At 40.5% G+C, this 26,101-nt stretch overlaps 1 protein-coding gene across 3 annotated transcripts in view; it reads right to left on the reverse strand.

Moving 5' to 3' along the window:
- Positions 1–2,199: 2,199 nt before the first annotated feature.
- The window catches only part of RASGEF1A (RasGEF domain family member 1A), a 144,864-nt gene continuing 120,962 nt past the window's right edge, over positions 2,200–26,101 (reverse strand). For all 3 annotated transcript variants that reach the window (XM_054637126.2, XM_054637123.2, XM_054637125.2), the window contains 12 exons: positions 24,951–25,130; positions 19,192–19,320; positions 14,607–14,744; positions 11,040–11,261; positions 10,687–10,761; positions 10,352–10,444; positions 8,587–8,689; positions 8,219–8,298; positions 7,396–7,587; positions 6,169–6,292; positions 5,840–5,912; positions 2,200–4,815 (listed from right to left, as the gene is read on the reverse strand). In XM_054637126.2, coding sequence (XP_054493101.1) covers positions 4,791–4,815; positions 5,840–5,912; positions 6,169–6,292; positions 7,396–7,587; positions 8,219–8,298; positions 8,587–8,689; positions 10,352–10,444; positions 10,687–10,761; positions 11,040–11,261; positions 14,607–14,744; positions 19,192–19,320; positions 24,951–25,124 — 1,428 coding nt within the window. In that variant the 5' untranslated portion in view covers positions 25,125–25,130 and the 3' untranslated portion in view covers positions 2,200–4,790. The remainder of the gene's footprint in view (positions 4,816–5,839; positions 5,913–6,168; positions 6,293–7,395; positions 7,588–8,218; positions 8,299–8,586; positions 8,690–10,351; positions 10,445–10,686; positions 10,762–11,039; positions 11,262–14,606; positions 14,745–19,191; positions 19,321–24,950; positions 25,131–26,101) is intronic.

Here is a 26,101-nt window from a genome sequence, read left to right on the forward strand (position 1 = left end):
ACGTTTGTGAACAGGACTCCTCTGTGTGCCCACAGACCTGGGCTTTGGCTTTTTGTTTGTATGAGTGTGTTTAGTTTTGGTTTGTTGGGGAGGTTTGGTTTCCTGGTAGGTGCTACTAATAGTTTCAAGTAACTGTGCACTGTTTTTGCCAAACAGTGTTTGTGACAAGACTTCTCTATTTCAGTGCTTTTTATGATTGGCTGAGTAACCAGTACTGTGAAGTATGCATCCTAATAGCTCAGAAACAGTGCATTTATTGGCTGTTGCATTTCCTGGTGGTTTGAATATCTTCCTCATCACACATCTGAAGGCAGGGCAGAGTATGCCTCAGAATGCCCAGCACTCCCTGCCTGGCACAGAGCTTGATTGCTCCTGATACTTCTTTACAGAAATAAACCACTATCCTTAAGTAACCTTACAGCAATTATCTGCATTCATTTTCTGTGCAAGAGCTGAATGTGCTATCAGGAAGCCATAAGAACATTGATGTGAAAAATTGCTTATAACATTGGAAACACTAGAAATGCTTCCATTATTTATTATTAACGTGTTAGAGAGATGGTCATAATTTTTGTTGTACCTCCACGTTACTGCAGAACTATATCCCCAAATGTGGTTTCTCTCTCTTCCAAAGCCCAAGGTCCATCTTGGGAAGCAGTGAAGGACAGCAAACCTCTGTGCTGTCAGGGAACCTCTGTCAGAGCCCATAGGAATATGCTGGAACCTCAAAACATTCCCAGTTATCCTTGCCTTGCCAGGGACAAGCATGAAAGAAGCCATTGCTAATACTTGCATGCTTACTGGTCTGGAAACTTCCTTGATAACATGTATTAACAACTGCAGATGAATTCTTTCTGCAATTTGATTTTTTAAATTATTTAAGTATCTTCCTGTCCACAGAGCCCTATTCAATTGCTGCAGAGAGCAAGGTCAAAACTGTGCCTCCACACACTGCTTGTAAGCTGTTCTGGGTAGCTGGGAAGCTGGGGCTGCCCTTATAAAATTACATACATTGAAGGCTGAAGAGTGAAGATCTGTCAGCACATCCTCAGGAGAATTACTGATTTCTCCCCAAAAGATGTGCTAGTATCAGTTGGCAGCTAACTGCTCAGCTGAATTTTGCCCTGTGAGTTATTTGCTAAAAGAAAGTTGTTTCTTGGGAATTATTAACTTGATAAATCAAATTGCTGCTAACGTAACTTAAGGATACCTTCCTGGCACTGAGCTGCTGCTTGTCACACTGTGTTGTGCTCTAATGGCAGTGAAGGGCCTGGAAAGCCATTTTATTGTTTACTCTTATGCCTGTGTAAGTAGCTAATTTATCCTAATGACTGGATGGGACATAATTGGAAGTGAGTTTTCGAGGATGCAATATTCATATTAATTATGAGTGTGAACTGGCCATCAGGAAGACTCTTATCTGCTCGATCCCTTTAATGCTGGTAAACATCATTATCTGTTCTAATGAGCTGTGGTAGCCCTGTTCAGCTCTGCAAGTGTGGTGTGGGTGTCTGGTTACCAAAACCATTTCCCTAGAGAGTTGCCAACAGATCAGAAATGCTTATGGGAGCTTCCAGAGCTCCTGCCTTTCCAAGATGTAATTTTGTTTTCTTTTTCCAAGGCTTATATCCCTGAGAAAGGAGTGGCCCTGGGGCAGCCGAGCTGGATTTTGTTCTCAGCTCTGTGCTTGTCTGTTCTCTGTGTCACCCTGCTGAAGGGGCTTTTTCAAGCAGGGCATGAAAAAGGGCAGTGGTTGCAAGCAGAGGTGCTGGGGTGTTGAAATGCCAACAGAAGCTTGCCACAGGAAACCCTGCTGCAGCCAGCAAACGTTCTGTGCTCTGCTGCTCAAAGGGTAAATACAGGGGGAAAAAATGAAATTCAGCTCTTGTGACACAATAGGGTTTTACACAGTGGAACTGTTAAACATTTCCATTGAGAGAACAAAAGTATTGTGTAGCACAGACCCTATCAAATCCATAAAATGCTACTACAGAAAGAACATAAGAATGGCAGTATATTGTTGGCTTAGTGTTGCTCTTGCCTTTGCTGAAAGAAATTGAAGTATTTCATACCATAGCTTTTCAAGTCAGAAGGTGACCAGTTGGTTCACTGTGACCATATTGCCTTCCACACCTCATTCAGCTTCTGGCTTGTGGTTTGATACATTTGCGAGTGAAAAATAACTATGGCAAAAGTTAGTCATGGTTGAAGCAATTTCTTTTTTTATTAATGCAAGCACATCCAGTCAAACACAGAATATCCTGCTTTATGGTACAGCTTTATATTTAGCATTTCAGCTCAGAATAGCAAAACACAGTATTTAAGGAATGTATCAAACTTGGGGAGGAAAATAAAAAGGAACCAATGTAGATACTGCATGGATTTCAAGTATATGCTTGGACTGATTGACCGGCAGAGTGCACATTCATGTGAAAGCTCTTTCATACATTAAGTGTTCTAAAATTGAATTTCAAATATATATTTTTTTTCCTTAAATTTTAAGCATCCCTTTTAAACTTCAATTACATAAACAAAGCTGATATACAATCCCTCGTATAGTGTCTGACAATGTTACTAGCTAGAACATCTCTGAAAGTGCAAAACACTGTAATAATACAGTATAAATATTCTTACTGGAATCCAGGGCTGAAGGCCAGTACTTCAGCACAGGAAAAATAGCAGCAGGTCATAAGAATTATCCCTTCCCCTTTCCTGGGCTGTTCTTGTTAACTGTTAGTATTCTACTACTTCTTTCCTCGTGGTGTAACTTGCTTTTGTTTCTCTTTGATGCCAATGCTATGAGAATAGTAAAATGTTGATTTGTCTCCCTTCCCTACATCAACTTACTCCTCTAATTTAAAGTATTTGTCAAGGGGGAAGTGAAAGAGGGAAAGCATTTTAATTTTTCACCGTGCTCCAGGGCCAATAAAGCAAATTTCTGCTAAGTGCTTGCAGATGCTGTATCCAACAGTGGCACTGCAATTGGCTGTAGGCACTCAGGCAAGGAGAGTCTGCTGGGCTGGAATAAACCAGACCCTCAGTCCAGCAAGTCTTGCCCCTTCTTCAACAGAAGGCAGAATAAGATAAACACCATCTACCTAGGGCTGGCCATTTTTCAGAAGTCCTCACAGAGGTCCTCTGCAAGGCTGTGTTAGGGAGGCTGTGACCACTGCCAGCTTCAGAGGGACTGTTTTTGTTGGATTTTTTTAATGAACAAAAAAGAAAAACCAGCCTAATAATCTGGCTCAAGTTATTATCTTATATTCAGCCCTCAAGCCTTCAGAGAGAAAATTACTGAAAAAGAAAAGTAGGCATTTGTGGGTAATAATTTGTTCATTAGACGAAACAGGTTTTAATCTGAGCCTGTTTTTCTTTCTTAACTCAGAGATCAGTTGACAAAAGTCCTGACTATATTTTTTTTTCTCCCTTCTTAACAGAAGCTCTTCAGGTACATAGATAGTCAAATTAGGTACAAACTCAGTACTAAAAGGAGAAATTTGAAATGGCAAGCATCAGTGGGTTTGCAGATCACCTCTAATTTTGGTACTGACCTGTTCAAAGGTTTGACTAATTTCTTAGAGTGTTTACCCTTAGATTTCAGTGGGTGCTGTCCCAGACAATTAACCATGGCTTGCAAAAGGCTAGAAAAACTTACATTCCAAGTGTGTCTCTGTTTTAATTGTCTCTAAGTGCAGACTGGACTTTTCAAAGGAACCAATGGAATTAAATGACCAATTCACGGCAATGAACTCTTCTTAAGCTTTTTGGAAACTTTAGTCTTAACTTCAAATTGGACATCTGAGTTTACTTCCCCTTCTTCCCTGGCCCATGCTGATTTTTTGTTTTCCAAAGACTCCTTTTAGAAAAGCATATTAGGCCTGTTTTGCAGAGATTAAAATCTAGGTTAGGCATTCTTCTCTTCAAACATAACAAAAAAAAAAAAAATTCCCTGATTTTTCAAAAGGAAAACACAAACTATTCTGACAGCCAGAATGTAAAGGATAGTTCCCAGAAGTATTAACACTTAGACATGTGTGCATCCCCACATGTGCACACACACATACTCACACACAAACACACAGACCCAGCAGTTACCCCCTCTCATCTCTTTACATCACGTAACAAAAATAGGTTTGCTGCACCATCAGTGTTACAGGCAGGTATACTCTACTTCATGTGCCATAATTCTCCACTTTATTTAAAAAGTACATTGTAGCTGGTTTGGAGACATCCATATTTTTATTTCCCTTACTTCCAGCCCAGTCAGAAGGTACAACTACACAAGCTCAGTACCTTGTAAGGCACTATTTGCTGATGGAGGAGAGGAACAAACACTTGTGAACAATTCTGCTGATTTGAAGGAGACCCTTCATTTCAAAGCTAGGGAGACATACTGAGTGTTCTGTAGGATACTGGTCCAATGGGGTATTTAACCTGAACACTGGCTTCAGTTAGGATGTGTGTTTTAATTTGTATTTGTTTTGGTGGAAGTAATAAAAAATAAAAATTTGGATGCGGATAGAATAAGATACCATCTCCCATGATACATTTCATCTCTGAGAACAGGGCCCTGCCCTTATATTTAAAATAAAAAACCAAAACCCTTCAGTAAGTGCCTTAAGGTTGACATGTGAAATATTTACCACATTTTATTTCATAAAAGTTACTGTATGTACAAAACAGACCTCATCCAGTGAGGTCTTTCTTAGCTCAGTCCAAGTCTTTCATTCAGGTTGTAAAAACATGTCCATTAGATGTGCTTTGAAGTCTGCAAATCTGATCCAAATTTCTCAGGCTCTATTAAGCAGAGTTGTCCTAAAAGACAAAGCAATAAAAAAATAAATTTATCTATTTTCTATCCCAATGAAAAGGTTTTAATTTTTGGCAATAGATCTATCTGGCATCACTAGCTGACAGCCTCTCTTCAAGGGATAGATTTTCAACTGCTAGAAACTAGAATAAATCTGTGCATTTCAGTAGAGATGCTGACATTAAATGAGATGAAAATTTACCTTGCATAACATTACCCCAGGCCCCTGGGATCAGCTCAGGCTTGTAACACACGTTGTGTGTCTGTCATCCCAAACCACTGCAGGCTGAGCAGTGCTGGCTTTAGTGCAGGGTGCATTGCATGGGGCTGTAAGTGAAAAGCTCACAGGGACATCCTAGGAAATGCTGGGATCAGTGGGAAACTGGATCTTGTCTGGGACAATGCAGTCCCCATGTGCCCTGACAGAGCTCAGGGCCTGCAGGATGTGTTCGTGCCCTGTCTGCTACAGGTGTGTCAGGTCTTCATGTTTGGCACAATTCACAAACCTCTCTGCCTTGGTTCAGTGCTGGAAAGGTTCTAATGAGTTGATCTCATCATGTACAGGGGAGTGGTGCTTCCCATTCTCAGGAGGATGAGGAGTCTTTGAGACTTTATCCCTTAGGGTAGGCTGACAATTACCATATTCCTAGAAATTTTCATCCTTTTATATGATTTGTAAGAGCATAGCTGTGATGAGAGCACTTTGTTAGTGTCTCTATAGGTTTGTTCCCCTGAGAAAATAATGTCTGAACACTACTACAAATGCAGATTATGTTACTGTATTTGATAGCCTAAATAAAGGATATTCTTTTTCACAGCCCCAGCAGTGATCTTGCAGCCTCAACAGATCTGGCTAGAACAGCTGTATCAAAATCCAAGCCCCACTGAAATTTTTTCAGATTTAAATTTTGAAGGAAAAAGAACAGTATTATGGTTTTAAGCTGGGTGTGCAAATAGGACAGAAGAAGCTGATGGTTACATGCCTCTCTGTGTCTGCAGAAAGACTCATGTTCTGAGGAAGCTTCATACCTGAGTGTTTTCCAGCTGTCTTTTTCCATGTGGTTTTCTGGACCTTCACTTTCAAAGGATGCAATGAACAGAGCTGGTAAAAAAAAAGTAGTAACAATCAGATACATGAGTTCTTTACCTGAGGGAAAAAATCTAAGGGTTACAATATAGCAGATGTAACTTGTCAGTCTTCGTTATAAAATTTGCTCTCATCAGAAGCCAATAGGAAAGTGATAACACTTGGAAAATTACTAATAAAATAGGGCTTTGCATGTATATATTTTTCATCTGCATATTTTGTACTTTAACATGTGGAAAGACTCACTATAATGTTCAGCAAAGGATTTTACCTTCTTCACTATAAATAGGTGCTGTGAGTAGATAGGTCTGGATTTTCTTGTCTTTTTCAAAAGGACACTCAACCTGCTTCCATGTCAGGAAATCATGAATCTGTCTTGAAATTTCCCAGAACTTCTGCATGAAGGAATTAAAAAAGTATTATTAAAGTAGTACTTGTTTTCTGTGAAATATTAGTTCATTTCTATTTCAGAGCCTCCCACTCTTATTCTTTATGCTGCTTTTCTTATTGTCCCTTACTCAGACTTACACAGAATTGGTCACAGCACCAGCCTGACAGAATTCAAGAAGTATTTGGACAATGCTGTCAGGCACATGGTGTGACTCTTGGGGTGGTGCTGTGCAGGGCTGGGAGTTGGGCTTGGTGATCCCTGTGGGTCCCTTCCAACTCTGCATAATTCTGTGATTCCTTGTTATCCTATCTTCTTATGCCTCCCCTCATTTCCCCCTCTTGCTGCTAGTTCCTCATCTGTTGCCAGCCTCAAGTTTAGAACAGTGTTATCTCAGCCCACCATCTGATCTTTTGCCTTCAGGTTTTTCATCATCAACCTCTCCTTCCTATATAATAGTGTCTATTTTCTGTGTGGAGTGTCTCAATTCCTGTGACTGGAACTGGACAGCAAATAGTTTATTTGCTTTACTTTTTACATTTCCAAGCTTCTGTTTAAATGTAATGTGACGTATCTGATCTTTTCAGAAAGCACTCTTTAAATTTGGGAAATCACAGTAACATACAGAAACATTTAGATACCCTTTCCTTCCTAGGATTTTAAGAAATCTGTCATTACTCAGGGTTTGCCCTGTATCTTCTGTGTGCTCCCCTCACTTTCACATGATGACAATAAGATTTTGTCCAGATGTACTTTTGACAGACTGTGGCCACTTGTACATGCATGTTCATTAACTGGGGAGAGAACCCAGAAGCTGTAGAAGCTCCCTTGCAGACCATAATAAACCCCATTACAGGCAGCCAAACTGATGAGGTGAAATCAGCTAAGGCTGATGACTCAGCCTGAAGTGACCTGTTAAATTTGATCAGATATGAAGGCTTGCTGCCACAGAAAAGCAACTGCTGGCTTTCCCAGAATCTGATTCCAATCAGCTGCCCTGGGTATGACAGCACTTGGTGTGGGCACCGAGGAATAGGTGATGCACTGGGGCCAGGCTGCAGCGCAGCAGGTTTGGGTGTCAGAGCAGTCTGGGCAGCAGCAGGGGCCCACCTTGAAGTTGATCTGCCCGTTGGGCAGGCGGTTGGTGTGGATCTTGTGCAGGAAGTAGATGTCCTTGATGAAGAGGTTGAAGACGGGGATGACGATCTTCTCGCGGCTGCTGTGGGCGCCCTGCGAGCGCTGCGCCGCGCCCTGCAGCGCCGTGCGGTAGTTGCAGAAGTTGCTGGATGGGTCCATGTGGTGCTGGTTTTATACAGGGGGAAAGGGAGACAAGTAATACATGTTTCTAGGAATTAAAAGCTTTGCTCTAGCCATCAGAGCTTATTCTTTGTAACTTCATTTGGTCCCTTTTAAGGTTTTCAAGGTAGGGTAGCTTTATACTGATCAGGTCTGGGTGCAGGTTTTTGTAACTTCTACCTTGCTTGGAAGGAGGGCTCTGTACTGGCTTTGCATCTATTCCATGAACAAAGCAGACCGAAAGAAAATCATAAATGACTCTCTGTGGTGGGGGAAAAACCAAAATTCTCCTTTGCTGTCACCTCTATTTCTTATGATGGTTTCAATCAGGTTCTGTTTCCATGCAGGTCCCCACTAGGTGGAGTCCTCCAATTGGTTTTAAGGGCAGCATTCACTGGAGTGGAGACTGCCTCGAAGTTAAACTGGCAAAAATACTCTAGGAAGAAATAATCTAGAGAGAGCTGGCATCTACTTTTCATTGCAACCAAGCAGAGAGTTTGAAATGGAGGAAACTCTCATAACGTTTATGTGCTGGTGGCCACTGACAGAGGTGCCTGCTCTCTGACACAGTAGCTAGCAGAGGTTTGGATGAAACTATTTGGTGGATTTCTATACAAAGTCAAAACTTTATACATACCTCTAAAACATCAAATTTGGCTGTTTTGACCTTGGACCAGGTTTTCTTTAACCGTGCCACAGGGCTCAGGTTCATGCCGGCTGAATGCAGGGAGAGAGGAGACAAAGAAACAACTGAGTTGAAAAAATTACTGGGCTAATATAACTGGGCTTATGTATCACCACCACACATTCTGGGAGGTGTCTCAGGCTGACAAGCTGCAACTGAAGCTCACCCACCCACACATGAATCTGTCCCTGGCAGACACTGTCCCTGGGGAAGTGTGCCTGCTGATGTGCTCGGCCAATTCAGGGCAAGTGTGAGCAGTCTTGCCAGTCAGGTTGTGAAATGGAGTGCCTTTTGCCATCTGTGCTAATAAGGATACTCACAGATAATAGCCATCATGGAGTTGAAGTTTCCAATGTTGAAGCATTCTCTTGCCACATCAATGAAAAATTCCACCATTCTTGTACGCTGCTTTTTCTTTACAACCTGGAGAAAAACCCAAGAGGGAAGGGATGGTCTGAATTTTGGGTAGGATGTCAGCCAAAGGCACTGTAGCAGGTTCAGTGAATAGACATTTCAAGACTTTGTCCAGCTAAATCTTAATATAGGCCTCAGGATTTTTTGTTAAGAATATTTTTTAATAAAACAGCAGAAATATTTGGGACTACTACCAACTACTTGTGTAGTTCTGAGGGAGTGCACATCTTTGTTTATACAAAGAAGTCCATGTCTTGGGCAATTCTGCATAAACAAGCTGGATACTTTCAGCAATTTCCTGTTACTGAAAAAGGAAGATAATGTGACACTGCCATCAGAATATACGCAAAACATTTAAACCTCTCAAGAAGAGGGGAAAGCATCAGACAGGCTTAAAGTCAGGGGCATGGAACCTAAATGAGAGAAAGCAACTGCCACATCCTGCTTTTCTGGTTCTGCTGCATGTACTCCTGAATGACCTGTTTGTTGGGAGCAGGCAGTGAGGATGAGCAAATACACAAATTCCCACCCACACAAACGTGCACAGGAACAAGCAACTGATGCTGAGCACCTCATCTGCAAATTCTCTTATAAACTGCAAAGCAAAATTAATTATTGCCTGGATTGCATTCATTCATGAAAATATTTTCCCTGTTTAAACCTAAAAGTTCTCTCTGGCTTATATAAAAATGACTCCTATATATATAAAAAAAGCAGTGACTGCACAATCTCTGGTCTAAAGTACTTAAGTTTCTGTCATATCAAAAGAAAATGGTTCAGTAGTCAAAGGCCTGGCTTAGCCCTCAGTGTGCTAAAACCTTTCTTTGCTGGTTTCTTAAATGCATGAGCCCTACCAGCCAGCTCTGGAAGTGTCTTGGTGTGCCTCTGCAATATATTTCTGAGGGCAGGAAATCTTAAGAGATTAGGATCAGTCAGTGCATTGGACTTCATGAACATGCAGCAGGCATTGGGATTCCCATGGAAGGGTGCCTGAACAACCAGGAATAGGAAAAAAATATTCCAATTTGCTAGAACTGGAATTAATAGAAATCTAAAAAAATCATAATAAGAAGCTTAAAAGAGACCATACATGGAAAAGAAAAAAAAAAAAGATTTCTGGGGCAGTTTTCTTCCATTTCTTTGCCTATTATATGACAGAAGTTACCTTAGCCTCCTCTTTTACTTTTTTTTAACTTTCCAGTAGTACACTTTCTTTTCAGATTTAAAGAAAGCTTATTCTTGATTTTTCTACAGTGAATGTTGTGTGAATAAAATGAATATAAATTTCAAAATTAATATATTACGGTGCTAATGTTATCTAAATGCAGTGGAAGGACAGCTGTTTATTGGTAAATCTGCATTTAAAGAGGAATACTTTTAAGAATCTTTTGCTGTATTTAAAAATAGATAAATCCTAAAGAGCTCCCAACTCAGTCCACACAAGTTCCATTTCACTGCATGACTAATGCAGCTGCACAAAATTAAGGAATATATGCAAAGTCAAACATAGCCTTGAACTCTTAATCATCTGAGCATGCAAATAATTTAATGCTTGAATAATGCTATTATCTTTAATTGCACTGCTAATGTTTAAATCTCATTTAGACCACTGCTTGCCTCTTGTCCTTAAGGCAGGATCCCTTTGGTATCTTGTTTTCTATGCACACCTACCCGACAAATCTCTGTAGCCACCAGCATGCTGAGACAATTGAACCAATTGTCATAGGCCTCCAAATTATAGGTTTTGGTCACATCACTTCGGCACTGTAAGAGAACAGGTCACCTATTAAACCTCTCCTGTAGCATGATAAAGGCAAAGTTTACCAAAAGATAAACTTCCTTTTCATATCTTGACAAAATCTTGTTGTGTGTGTTTTAAGGCATGAGCTTAAAGAAGCTTAGGAAATGTCAGTCTTTGTTGCACAGGGTATACTCAAATTATGGAGTTATTATTCTTTACCCTGGTTCATCTATGTTTCTCTTTCCATCTGTACACCTTTTTGTACCTTGTGATTATCCAGGGAGTCCATGTGGCTGACAATCTGCATCAGATCCTCTGGATAAATGTTGCTCACCCTTTCCTGTGTTTGGAGAGAGGAGAGATTGTCATTGTACAGACAAACAGTTCTGTGAAAACAAATCAAAGTTAGGAGAACATTTAGGAAACTTTATCTTCCTTGAGCAAGGTGCTTTTATCAGTGTACCTAACTGGTCTTGTTCATTGCTTGACTTGGTATTTTTTTATTAAAACACTGGGGGCTCTCAGTGAAGCCATAGCCAAATTCCTATTGATGAGTATGTTAATAATGTTAATATTTATTAAATAGCAAGCAGAAGTCTCCACCCCAGTCAGTCTCACCAGCTCGATGTAGGTCAGCTGCTGTGCCAGGATCAGAGGGTCACAGCACACACTCAGGATGTCCTTCTGGCTTGACTGGGGCTTGGTTTTGAGGATGGTGCCCTTGTCAGTGACAGGCTGACGGAATTTCTCTCTGATTTCCTGGTATTGGCTCCGTGCAGAAAGGGCCATCAGGAGATTCTGTGTCATCTGGCTAATGATCTTTTTCACTGTTCCATTTTCCTAAGCAGAAGGGAGAAACAACAACTGCTGAAAACCTTTAGCTATTGCAGACATGGATCACCAGAGAATTTCTGCCTGGGAAAAACAAATGCCTATTATCCATTTTCTTTCATCTTTTCTGAGCTGATCATTCTGTGACAAATGACCTTGTCCTAAATACCCACAAAACTCCATAATGACCCTGTTCTGCCTGCCTGCCTCCCCAGCTCTGCTTTGCTTGGCTGGCTGGTCTGCTCCTTTGGGGAGTGCCCCATTTCAAAGGCATCTGTGTCAGCAGCTGGAGTGGGCATGTGAAAGGTGCTGCAGCTGCTTGCACAAGGCTTCCTGGACCCTCTGTGCACCAAGGGCCAAAAACTCTCATCCTGATCAGACCCACTGATGAATCCAGTCTGTCTAGCCCAAGCAGAATCTGGGGAATTCACATCATGTCCAGGAATATACCCCTACAATATCCTAACTTAGCTTTGAACAGCTAAGTATCCAAATATTTATATAGGAGCACAATATACATCATGTTCTCAGAAAACTGAAATGCCTTTCCTGTTTATTGTGTGCAGATTTTAAACACAAGATTTGTAAGGATTCATTGAAAGGTAAAGCCACAGGAACACAATCCATCTGCTCAGTGTTTTGACAGCTAAGGTGATTGTTTTTTTCTGCCATTGTGTCCTACAGACATTTCTCTGAGATCACCCCTAAAGAGCTAACTTGATTGCTTGCCTACCCCTCCATCCTGTGTGCTACTGCTTTAAGTGACCCAGGTTTCTTCTTCTGCTAGGCAAATTAATTCAACCAGACAGTCCTTTTCCTCACAGAATCATTCTCTTGCTTTCATGCAAATTACTTTTCTTGAAGTTAACCACAAGGTTCACTTCTGCCAGTCCTCACTAGACAGAACTGCAATGAATCTGTGACCATTCAAAGGAGCCACTACTGTGCAGTGATGACTGAAATTATGCAGCAGATGTGGGAGATGACTACCAAATACTTGTGTATTGCCTGTTATAATTAAGCAATAATGGTGTCAGAATGGTGCTTTACAAGGCAATAATCTGACTCCCAAGTGAAATCAAATGAAAAGCTGAAGGCAGTGTAGCTCATCTTGAGGCTGGATTACTGCTGAACAGCAGCTGTCTGGAGTCATTTCTGATACTGTGCTACAAGTGTTCAGAAATGCCAAGGGAGCCTGGTGGAGGGGGCTTAAACAAAGCAGAATTCTCCTCTCTTATGCTGAGCTTTCCACTATGAATGGTTTGCCTTCAGTCACTGTGCCTGACTTGCCCAGGTGTCTGGAGGAAGCAGACCTGCTGACAGGATTGCAGAAAATGACACTTGAAGATAGGTGAGAGTATTGCAGATATTATGTAAAAGTGAGGAAAGAAACTCAGACATGAAAAGCTGTGGCTTACTTAAGCTATTATGAATTCATTAGCATCTTAATGCTTAGACAAATGTCCTTAAGAGTTTTAGCAGCTTCCTTTCATTACTAGTTTTACCCTCATTTTCCCTACAACTTTGGAAGATAAGTCAATGACTACACAATGACTTGTACCTGTTTGAGTTAATTTTTACTAACTTTGGGGTGCAATCCTGGCTGCAGCTATTTGGTATGCTGCTATCACCAGGACAACGCCTGACTGCTTTGTGTGAGTTCTCAGGTGACTTTCTACTTTTATGTATGAAGAATAGTGTCCTAAGGGGATTTGAAAAGGCTTTAAAATACAAAATAAACCCCCAACCTTTACCATAATTCCATGCTGAAGCATTATTCAATGTGCTAACAAAAACTTAAGAGTGAGAGCTGCTTTTTGTCAGTGTCAAATTAGTATTTCCTAGGGGTCAAATGAAGCACAGCTGTCCATTGATGAACTTTGATTAGCCTTGTTAAGGGGGTAAATGAGGTGGTGCTGTAATTCATGGATGCCATCAGATGCCTCAGACACCACAGCACAGAGCCATTCCATGAAGATGGGTTTTTCTCAAATGGCCATTATTCATACATAAGAGTGGGAAGGAAAAAGGAGAAAGAAAGGGCACAACTCTTTTCTAGTTCAAAGTAACAGACAAATTAAATACTGAGACAGAGATGCTAAATAAACCCCTGCCAAGTCCCCTTTCACAGTGCTGTCTCTGGCAGCATCCACCCCTTGTCTGCAAGAAGAAGAGAAGGCTGGAGTCCTGTTTCCTCTTCCCCCTCTCCTGAGGCACTGACATTCTCATCCAGCACCCACATAAACATCTTTGCTGATGCAACACAACTGATGAACTTCCTTCACCTCACTCTGCTGTCCTAGCCCTGACTCACGCCCTGCTGTCAGACCTGTTGTTCTTCATTTTCTCTCTACTTGAATCAACAAAAGCACATCATACAACTGTCTTCCTGGTTCCTCCTAATTGTTCTCAAAAATATCTTGAAGTTGTGGGTTTAAAAACAATAAGCTTCTACTTCTACAGAAGTAAGACTTCACATTTGTACAAGCACTTTACAACTAATTCTCTTGCAGTTCTTGACTATACTCTTCCTTCTGTCTATTGCTGTTAGCAGTGACTTTCTCAATGAACAAAAAGTGTAGGCTTTGTGAATGTTGGGAAAGAGCCAAAACTAACCAAAAACTCCAACAACCCCCCCTCCCCTGGCCCCATTGCCTCCCTCCAAAAAATTAACACCCCTTGTTTTATTCCAATTCACTTTATCTGTCTGCTTTAGAAGGTTTTTTCAAGGCCTAGTTTTCTTCACAGGCTAGAAATTCAGAGCTTTTAAGACTGGTGATGGACTAGCTAGCAGAGCTCAAAGATAACTTCTTTGTGAAAATACTGTGCCTGTCACCTAAAACATTGCAATAAACTTTTTATTATTAGAAGCTGGGAATGAGGTGCTAAATAATAAACACCTTCACCTTGGCCAAGAGTACGTGTGATACAACTAGCTGGTGTGTCCTGCAGAACTTAGACATACAGAGTAGGGACAATGTACAAAGGATTGGAGTGTACAAAGTATGTAAGGTACAATGTACAAAGGATGGTCTGTAATTCATTATTAAATCCTCTTGAGCCATTCTAGTTACTGTCCTTTCTCCTTCTGCACCACGGTCATTTTTCATATTGCCAGGACTATTTTCTCTCTTCTTCTTGCATGTGGTGATTAGATGTAGACAGTTCCTGCTAATGCACCATTAAGTCCATCAGGCAGCCCATGTCCTGTGGTTACCCTGACAACCCAGCAAGTGCTGCTGTGGTTCATTTAGGAAATGCTGCCTGCAGGATTGCACAGAACGTGGCACAGTTCATGGGACACTTGACAAATGCTGCTTTAGCACTTAACTTTTCTTTCCTTCCCAACCCTACCTCATCACATTGTGTGATCCTGTGAGCAATCTCCTTCAACTCTTTCATGGATTTTTCATCTTGGAAATCATAGGGGAAAGTTTCAGTCCATTCCTTCAGGAGCTGAATGATTTTGGCAGCGAAGGATTTTAGTTTTGCCTAGAAAGAAACAATGAGTTGATTACTGATCACAGACCTGTTTGACTGCAGATTAATTGGCTGATAAAGGTTCACAGAAATCTAGAGACACCCTTGAAAATACTTTGCATTAATAGTAAATGATGGGGACAAAAAAGAGCGTATTTGACTGTGCACTAGATTCCTAAATAGTATCATAAACCTCCTTTCATGGTGATGTCTCTTACCAAACACTGTGGAGACATTTTCAAGGTGAGTTGTATAAAACCAGGAGGATGACAGAACAGTTCAAGTGACTTGTTTAACTGAAGTCCATGGGGTTTAAGCTGATGTCTGCCATCTGAGGCAGCAGTACTGCAGTGTTTGAATTCAAATGTGTACAGACCACAGTACTCTACCAACCATGTTCATGAGAAACATTCACAAAGACATTTCAGTTCTATAGAATTTATCAGACCATCCAGGCTGAGCTGTATATGAAATAAATGAATGACAGGAAAGACGTGTGCGTTCTCTCCATGACGTCTCAGTCAAAACAGACTGACAATAAAAGCTTTTTGAACAGAAGCCAATACCAATCAACCACAGAAAGGGCAGAGAGTATTTTTTTTTTTTGTTACCTGTGAATCTTGTAAGGTTTTTGATCAGTTAGACCTGAATTGGGTGCCAATTACTCCCCTCTCCATTGCATCAATGGACAGCAGCATCAACACATCCAAGGGAGCAGTCTTGTAAAATGGGGAGTGTGAGTGCTAAGAACTTGTAATGAACAAGAGGAATCAAACCTTAATTTAGGTTCTGTTTATCCTCCTGCCCAGCTTGTGATGCACAGAGGAAAAAGAGGAAGCTCTGTTTGTGTTCCCTGCCCAGCTGTGTGAATGCAGAGGTCCCTGAAGGCAGCAGCTGCCTGTCCCCAGCACTGCCCAGCCCTCTGGGGACAGGAGGGCACTCAGCATGGCACTGCCACCTCAGGCAGCTGCTGAAAGCCAGAGGATGTCTCCAAATGCTGCTAGCAGCTGCTGCCAAAACAGCATCTCATCATGGCATGTTCCAGTTTATCAATCAAAACCAAAGGTCAATGAAATTAGGCTGGTTTTGTTTTGCCTTTTTTTTAATATCTCACCATTGTATAGTCAGTGATATTAATAATCTTTGCTAAGAACTTTGAAGTTAAACCATGCATGCTTCAATCCTCAATCTGACAATTAACCAATGCCTCCTTTTAAGTCTAGAGGGAATTTTCTTGGATTGTTTTGGTTTTTTTAAGACCTGCAAACTGCTAGCATGCATTTCCTACCTGTTTTTGTTGACAGCATTTAATTGATGCTGCTAATGAGACAAACACAGAATAGCTGCATAGGGAGGGCAAAACCAAAACATCCCCACTCTTTTTGCCAGCAGTGCCTTTGCATTCCTGCAAAGCAGTGTCTGTCAGTGCCCCTTGTGTGGAGCTTCAAGCTATTTCTCAGCAGTGTGGGACAGAGCTCCAGATTACAGCTGCCTGTACTCCAAGCTCCCACTGTCATCTGCCTTGGGGAGAAGACAATTTATACTTATTTGCCAGGAAATGCATGGAGCCTAACATTATTAAAAGAATAATCTGTAGGTGGTGGTGGATGATTAATTAGCCAGGGAGTGCACTTCCATTCAATTAAAATGAACAGGTATGTGCCAACTCCACTTTTGTTTACCAAAAGCTGCTACAGAACTGTTTTTTAGTATTAATCATCTTGACTATCCTTTCTTTTTAACTTTTGGAACTGAAATAGGAGTAGTAAGGGCAGAAAGGTTTAAAAATCTCACCTTGGGGCCATGGCAAGCATCTCCATATGAACACTCAGTTCATAAAGAATTTATGGGTTGTCTAGACTGACCCAAGCAGCTGAAGAGACTAAATCAGTCATAGCTGATGCTTTTTTAATGCTGCTATGTCCAAGATTGCTCCTTAAAGACCAGGAGCCCACTGAAGAGGTAGCATTAGCTGTCATGATTTGAAGTGGGTGCAGCATAACACCAGGCCATATTTCATCAGTATTTTTAGGCACTGATATAGAAGGAAAAGGTTTGAAGGAGAAAAATGAAGCTTTGTTCTTGTAGTACTCAGCCAAATTACCCCAAATTATCCTCCATGTACAGCTTAAAACACAGTGATTTATGAACACTGACTTCACATCTCTTGTGTCTATTTTTGAGTTGTTATGGTTTGCCCTCTTCTTATGCCAAGCCAGGCATGTTGCAAGACAAACTGCACTCCTCAGGTTTTAAAAAGCTTAGAGTTTCATCAGATGCTCTTTAACTCTGATGACAACAAGGTGTACACTTTCTGAGAGCAGTGCTAGGAGGCCTCAGTGCAGCAGAGCAGGGCATTTCTGTTCCATGTGCACTCTGATGGAGCCACAGCAGCGGGACAGGCTCAGGGCACGTGGTGGCCCAGATGGAAACCTCACAGATCTGGGGGCAGCAGCAGCTCAGTTTCCTTTCTACCATGGCTGCCATAAACCTACCAACCCACTTTTCTCCAGCCCTGCTCCAGACATGAGCCTCCCCTTGTGAGGCCTGACAGAGTTCTCTGGAGTCCATGGGAATACTTCTCCCACAAACATTTCTTTGAGAAGAGAAATAACTCTATTAATTTAAGTGTTCTGTGGATTGACCCTGTTCCTGAGACAAAACAACTCCCAATTAGAAAGGAGGGCAATAGGAAAGATTTAATAGCAACGACCTTGTTATACATATTTTTCCATTTTTAAAAAGGAGGACTTACTGGTAAAAAAACCCAGAAGAAATAGTAACTTTTGAAGGGATTGTATATCTATATAATTTGTTTTATATGTATATTTTATTTATATATATATATATATATACATGTTTTTGTTTTGTATATATGTTTTGCCTGTCTATATATACATATATATCCTTTTGAAGGCTATATATATATATATGTAGACAGGCAAAACAAACTTCTATGTTCTCTTTTTATTTCTTACTTCTTTAGCTTGAGCCATATAAAATACTCAAGCTGCAGAAAAATTGTACCACAGGTGAAACAACAGGGTTTTTACCCACTCAATAATACTATACAAGGGATTTTCCCCTGATAATCTTGCTTGATACTTTCCAATCTCTAATGCACTTATGGAGAGTTAAATTTTTTCCTTTATGGTCAATCTTAACTACTGACTTGTATGTTATAATTGATGTCTTAAACTGTGAAATTCTTGCTTTATGTGAGTAGTTAAAAGGATTCTAGGCAGACTCCAGGACACCCCAGAGCGTTTTTCTTTGCAATCCACTTTTTCTGGTTTGTATTTCTGTAGAACTCTTTGGCTAGCCAGTAATGTCAAAACCAAGAGAATGATAAGGATTGTGGTGTGTAACCTCAAAACCTGCTTGCCATTTTTTCAGCTCAAATGCTATCCAGGCACCAAGTTGCACAGCTTATCTTAAGAGATTTGCATAAGCAAACTCGATCAGAGATGCTTTAACTGCTTTTTGTCAGCTATTTCCTGCTTTGCAGCCACTTAATTAGAAGGTGCTGGTAGCTGATGATACCTTAATGGATTATGACTGTGAATACTTGAGAGTATCTCAAATTAAGAGTTTGTATGCTGTATGTGAAATGAGATTTTATTTGTTGCCATGTAGAAAAACAAATGTTTGTAAGTGCTTGTGGCCAAACTATTCTGTAAAACATACAGGTGTTGGCAGTAGAGGGCAATAAAGCAGTAATTTGAGAGGAACGTCAGAAGTTCATGCATTGTTTTCCAAGAAGTTTGTGTTTAGAAGGCAGGAAAAATTTGCAGCTTATATTAAGGAGGTAGGAAGGGATCAAGGGCATAACAGAAAGGGCAGCCAGAAAAGCATGTAAATTAAAGCCACCTCCCAGAAGTGATTTATTGTCACCCTGCTGCTAGCTGAGTTTCCTGCAGGCCCATGTCCAAGGTGCCAGCAGAAGGTGAAGGTGTAAGAATGTAAGAGGAGCATATGTCAGTGCAGGTCACCATTTTAAATAAGTGCATCTCTTAGTTTTTGTGAGAGGTAACTCTTTGATTTACTGCTATACTGAGTTCAAACACCCCAGCAGCAGAGGTTATTGTTGACTCTAATAGGATGGTGAGGCTGAATGGAGAAAGGGATTTTCTCGAATCTGAATTTCCTTACTTGGTGAAAGCCCAAAAGTGCAAACCAGCTGATGGGCAGCTTCCATGGCACACACACACTGCTCCAGTGCACTGCTCCACTGACCTGCAGCTGCCTGGTGAGGCAGGACATAAGCCCAGCAAATGTGGCCAGCAAATGAGGTAAAGATACTTCAAAGAATGAGACCCAAATACAAGTGCATCCATCAACAAATCCCAGTTACGATTTCATATTATTCTTTATCAGTCTATTTAGCTTTACAATGAGGAGAGAGTGGAAAATAAATGACAGCACCACAAGTAACTGAGGGACATAATGGTCCATTTACCTTTTCTGCCTCAGTCCCCACTTCCAGCTGCTGCTTCTGTTTAATGCAGATCTGCCCCACTTTAGCCAGGAGCTCGTGTGGGTGAATGAAGACTCGTGAGCTCAGTAGGAAAGTGAAGATGTAAGTTCTCTGTGCAAGGAGAAAAAAGAAAGGAAAAGAACAAGTTGAAAAGCTTTAGCAAAACAAATGTGTCTTCCTTGGAAAAAGTAATCTGTAAACGATGAATGTAACTTTGCTTCATTTAAAATTTCTATAATTTTTCCTGTCTCCAGAGAAATGCAGGTCCTTTTTAGCTCTGTTGAGAGGAAATGCTATAGGCTTCAAGGCTGTTAACTGTGGGGTTTTCCAATTATCAAATGGTTTCCTTTTAAAATGCCAGACTCTGTGCTTAATTAGTCATCACTTACCAAAGCCACAACAGAAATACATCTAATGAAGGGTGTTTTGACTCTTAAACACCACTATTTAATGCTGCTTGCTTTCTTCAAGAGTGATTGATTGTATCTCACTGAGCTGCAGAAAACCATGTATATTCCAAACCACAGCTGTAATTTCTTCATGTATGGGGATTTTCATTCCTTTTCCCCCACAATCATTGACAAAAGTTTTCACTTAGACTGGGGGCACAGGACAATATTTTACTTTTAAGCTTGACTTTATTTATCTGGGTTTTGTTTCAGAATATGAACACTGCTAATAAATACCAACAATGAGGCTGTCTCATTAGAAATAGCCTCTCCATTGTAATTTAAAAGCTGTGATGCACTGTATGGTACTCTGGACAAGTATCCATTGTACCATATTCTGGATCATTTAATTGAAGTGAGGATGATTTTTTGTCCTAGTCTTGGTCCAGTGCTTGAAGCTGGGCTGCTGCATTGGGCTGTAATTGCCTAATGACAGTAGCACCTCATAAGTAATTCCATTTTTCCCTCAGGCTTTCTGGTAAAATTTGGAGTAGGGAATTTATAGGGGATCTCCTTGACATTGTATTTCAATTAACCTTTGTTATGTTTGAAATGTGCACTGTTACTTTTTCCGTGTTCTAGTGATGTGACTTTGCAGGACACAGCCAAGTGCATTTAAATAGTCACTGTGAGCTTGTACCACCTCTGGCTGGGCAAGTAAAGTAGAACAGTTAAAATTTTAGGACCAGTTGTCTAAAATATGATATCTGTACTATCTGTGACCAAATTCTGCAGCATGTAGTCTCTAAAACAAGCTTATAATTAAACAAGAATGGTATCTTTATGACCCCAAAGTGGTTATGTGCTATCTCTCTTTAATCAGACTAAAACATGCTGTTAATGAAAAATGTTTTCACTTCTCTAGTACTCAGCATGCCCTATAATACAAATTTAGCACTAATCACCAATTATCAGGGAAAAAGGAATTTTTTAAAAACAAAATAAATAACACTAACCAAAAGTCACAGTGTTCTGGGAGTGAATGAAAAGTATAATATTATTAAACACATATTTAAACATACAACTCTGTCCTTCTGAAGGAGTGTAATGAAAGTACAGAATGTACAATGTGATACAGCAGCAGTGATTCCTAAACTGATGTGTTCCCTACTCAGAATGAAACAACAGAAAGAACTGTGTTGGGTTGTGAGATCTGGGGTGTGTGTCTTTAACTATGCCTACTTATCCTCTCTTTCTATCTCATGTGCTCATTGTTGTCCCTGAACTTAAAGCTGTGAGTCTGGACTATGTGGAACAGGAATTTAGCTGTTGGGTGAGTCAGCTGTCACTGGGTTGTGTGAAATTTTTTTTTTTTTGCACTGAAGACTTGAAGCAGCCCTCACTTTTTACTGTATTTTGCATTTGAGAGATGAGATGGGTGGGGAGGGAAAAAAAAAAAAGGGAGGTGACATTCTGATCCCTTCCCCACATTCTTGCTTTGGGAGTTGTGAGGGCCTGGCTGAGAGATGTCAGTAGCAGGGAACCACAACTTCATCCACACTGCCCTGGCAGTGACCTTTGCTCTGATAAGCTGGAACACATTGTTTTAAGCAAAGATGTAATTTTGCTTCTCACAGTAATTCTAGAGTTGGTCTCCTTGGTGGAAGCGTGTGTGATGTGGCACAGTGTTTATCCAGAGGGACTCTGAGGAAGGGCCACTCACAGCATCATTTTCCTGCTGTCACACAGCAAGAAAAGTGTCACGTGACCTGTGCTTTTATTTGGTTCCTTTGATAATGTTTTATAGGATGTCCATAAAAGTTTTGAACTGGCAAGATACAGGAAGATCCAGGCCATGACAGTGTGTACTTTCCATTTTAGGCTTGCTGATGTGTCTCTGTAATTAGTGATAGCTGTACTGGACCCATGCAATGCTTTTTCAGACAACATCAAACTTTTAGATTTCAGAAACAAGTTATCATTCCTTCTGGAATCCATCTACTCTATTTTTATTCCATTTTAAAAGTCATTTGACTGGAACTAGGTTCATTACTTTGGAAAACAAAATTGTTCTACTGTGGTCAATCAAGATATGCTGGTTTACACCATATTGGTATCAAATGGAGGGGTTTTGATACTTTTATTACTGACACAGACAAGGACTACAATTAAGAACCAAATGAAAAATGACAGCAGTACTGACCCCCCATTTCCTTGTCTCTCTGCTAGTAGCCACTCCTTATCCAATAAAGAAATTTCAGACTGAACTAAGCCATGCATTTAAGGTTAGTGCTAGGTCTCAGGGGCTAGAACACAGTTGTTTTGGATAGTAAAGATTTCATACTAATTAGTATTTCATACTAATGTCATATGTACAGAAGCTAAATGTTATAACAGTGTAAAAACCTACAGCTTCTCAGGCAGTCCTCTAGCCATGAAGAGGATGGTTTGGAGAAGGAAATTTACCTCTGAAGCTAGCTAGTTTGATACAGAATGATTAAAAAATGCTTCCATAAGCTATAAGAGTGAAAGTTAAGCTCCATTTATCCTAAAAGTGACAGGTATTTGGGAGGAGAGGCAAAAAAAAAATCCTTTCTGCAGTTGGGAGAATGTAAGTAGACACAAAAGGGGCTTGTGCTTTGCAAGAGAATAAGAAGCCAGATTCCTTTAGTGCCTAAAGTTGTTGCTAAGAGATGAGCTGAATTATATTAAAAAAAAGAAGAGTGTGAGTGCACAAGACTAAAGAAGGAATTGTTACTCTCTGACCCAAGAATGCACTGATGACTTCTCGAGGCGGGGAAAAAAAAATAAAATTTCTCTGTGTGCACTCACTGCTCATTCTGGAACTTTGTGTTTGTGAAATATTTTCTTCAAATATTTTCTTGCTTGGGCACAAGGGTTGCAGACTGGTACATTCCATTCCTAACCTCCTGAACTCCTCTGTCTCATGAGCATACATTTCCCTATGTGCAGAGCAAGTCCCCGCACACAAACAAGACCCAGAAGAGCAGCACACTAATGCAGGCACTTATCTTTCCTGTCCTCCCTTGCCTGTCTCGTGCTCTGCCAACATGGCAAACACATTTTTGTTCTGCCTCTGTAACCAGCACAGAAGGACACAGTGTGTTTGCTCTGTCCCCACTCCCTCTTTGCTGTGATCAGTGTGCACGCAGGCAGCAATGCCTTCCGAGCACTGTGCTCAGGTGTAGTCATCTGAAAACTTGGGTGAGTATTACACTTTCCCACTGTGTCACTCTGAAAGAAGGTAACCCCTGCTCTAATACTGCCACTGGCTTCTCTGGGTGATACCTTGCTGCCTTTCTTTGGATGAGTAGCCAGAGTTAAGACTAAGAAGTTTTGATACTTCTCTCTTGAACATACAGGACTGGCTGCTCTTCTGACAGGATATCAGCTTAAATGGCTACCCCCAACCCTCTGTGGCAACTGCCCTAAAACCACAAATGAGCATGAAATGAAGTATAAACATGTAACTGAAGGGAAATAGAAAACTTGGGCTTGAAGATAACTCAAATACTGCTTCTTTTTTATGTTGTTCAGAGCTTAATTGTCTACTCATTTTATAATTAATCCTTTCACCTAAACTGGGTGATGTGGTTTAACTAAAGGTATGTGTTGTGCTATAGAGGAGATGAATTTGGTTCAGTGCTGCTGTTCATCTCTCTTTCCCTGGAGTTACCCTTGACTGCTTCTGTTGGATGTTCAGCTGTGAGCCTGCAGTCTGTTTAACCTGCAGGGTGGGGTCCATGGCTGCTTGCTTTGGAATGCGCTCTTGCATGGCATATGAAGGGAAAGCATCACAGAAACTAGCAGCATTCCAAAGTAAGTTGTAGACCCCTTACTCACTTCCTGGAACCATTTTTAGAGTAGCTGTGTTATAAATAGATTTCATGTTGCAAGGTACAATAAGAGATGTGCATTAGCAGCTACTTAAAAAACTTTGCTACACTTGTGAACTACAAGTAGCAAGTAACAAGATTCATGTATCAGAGGAAAGAGAAGGAACAGACTCCTTGGATTATCCTAAAGCTATTCATTCCACTGTTATACCACACCAGCTCTACCCACTAGTTTCTTCTGTGCATCTGTTCTACAATATGTATTTGGGGGTGTGGAATGGAGATTTAATGTCTAACAATGGTTATCCCTCTGAGTCTTAGAAAGGATTTGGTACTAGCAGCACAATTGTATGTTAGCCATGTTTAAATATAAGGTTTAGGATTACTTTTGAACTGGAATAGTCAACCATGCTTGTTTTGCTTTTTTAATCCTAGACTGATGATTGATGGCAATTTTGCACATTCCCACTGAACTCTCACATAGAGAGTCCCTTTTTGTGGATGATGATGATTGTGAGGATGTGTGATGTTATTTGTGAGAACTTGGAGGGACTTTATTGTGATTTAAATGAGACCACAATAAAACATTCTGCACAAATTAGACTGAGAAATATACAAGATATAGCATGGCTCACTACAATAAACATTAAGTTTGGCATACAAGTTAATATTTATTGACTGCAGTTTCCTGCTCCCTTGTTAGTTTTTCAAAGTGCTGTGATATTTCTGTAATAGCTGCTGCTTTTTCAGAGCTCAAATAGAATATAAATTATATAGACCCTCTGATCTTTGGCCACTTGTTCCAATAGTATCTTTCATTAATGGGCACAAAGAGTAATTTTAAGTGATGAAGTGGTATCTTAATACCCTAGGTTCAAATTCTTACTGCATACCCTAGAGTTCCATATAGGTAAGATTCACTTTGAGGACTGCACTGAGGATGTTCAGCCAGTTGCAAAATCATTTTCAGGCTCGAGAACATACATTATTACAGCACTGGCCCATTAAAATGTCTTTGGAAAGAGAGTATTTTAATTAAAATCTATTTTAGGTTGTGACTTTTTTTTTCTGATGGCCTAAGTAGGATATGCATAGAAAATTAAGGGGAAAAATACTAGAGCTGTTTTCAGGTCTGTTTCCCTAGGTAGGACCTGGTTAGTAGTTAATCTTGGCTGCATTAGAGCTAAAGCAGCTTAGAACTATGAAAATTCTGTGGCTAATGCTGCTTTTAATTGGTTCTTAAGGCACCCATTTGAGTTCAAGATGGCTTTATCTTTCTAACAAGTGCTCTCATTTAGAAACAGAATATCCCTATTGAGCAACATCTTTAATGAATGAATATTGCCAGTAAAATAAATGCATCTTTAGCCTACATCTCAATCTTGAATCAGACAGAGGTAGAATTTCATGACAAAGCAACAATTCAGATACTAATGCAGTATCTGAAGTACTAAACCATGGGAGTAAAAAAAAAAACCTTTTGGTGGCTACTTACATCTGGGTAATAGTCCATGGTGGGCACCAGGCGCTCTATCAAGGCCTCCAGTGATCCAGAAACAAGGTTCCCATCCTGGTAAACAGGGTCCACACATCTCTCTCCCATGTCTGGCTGCACTTGCCCACTACAACTGGAACCAAGCATGCTGGAAAATATTGGCGTCTGGGGCATAGTTTCCTGCAGAAGGGCAAAGAAAGGGAGAGAGGGTTAAGCTTTCTTGCAGGATGTCTGATGTGTGGGTTTTACAGAGGCATACATTAAACACAATTAAGGTTTTGACTGAAGGCAGCCTCAGCGTTCGAGCTGAGTTCTGAATCCAAGCAGTCTGCAAGCTGGTCTTTGAAATGGACTTTAAACTATGTTTCTAAAGCTGTAGATGCATGAGTTATAAGAATTTTCCTCACTGCACTTCATTTCTTCCTTCTCCCCAGTTTTTCCCTGGTTCTTTATGCATAAAACTAGACAGAGATGAAAATACAGAATGCTTTCTGAATTTCCAAGATACTCAAGTGGTGCCTTACTGAGCAAATAAATACTAAGCCTTAATGTTCCCATTTTTACTCATTTTGAAGTCAGATCTTTGGCCAAAATACTTCACTTGTGATGATAAATCCTTCACCACTTCTGTAGCTAGATGTAATCCAAGTCTCTGCACAAGTGCATCTTGTGCATGTAGGTATCACTGGAAACAGCAGGGGATATCCTGTCTGATCAAAATTGCCATTTTTTTTAAAACATGTACATGAAACCAGGAACTGGGTGACATATACTGTCATATACAAGCCTAATTTAAACAGTCTCTTTGGAGATCTTTGCTTAGGATACAAACCTGTTGTTGCAACAGAAAAACCACAGGAAGGTTTAGGCTTTGCACCTCCCTTCCCTTGACCACAATTGTATCGCTGTACCGCAGCCTTTGAGTAAACTCTAGGGGGGTTCTTGTTTGTTTTAAATTGGCTACAGCTTAAATCTTTGCAGAAGGCTAAACAGAACATCTTGCTGCTGTATGTAAAGGTTGAAAATGCTATTCAGCATCAAAACAGTTCCCCCTGGCTGCTGAAATAGTCAAGACTGTTTAGGAGATCAAGTGCAAAGAAGGCAGCATTAACTCTTGAGCTGCTGTCTCACTGTCTCTGAAAGAGACAAGA

This window comes from Agelaius phoeniceus, chromosome 9 (genome assembly GCF_051311805.1).
Source record: "Agelaius phoeniceus isolate bAgePho1 chromosome 9, bAgePho1.hap1, whole genome shotgun sequence".
Classification (NCBI taxonomy): domain Eukaryota; kingdom Metazoa; phylum Chordata; class Aves; order Passeriformes; family Icteridae; genus Agelaius; species Agelaius phoeniceus.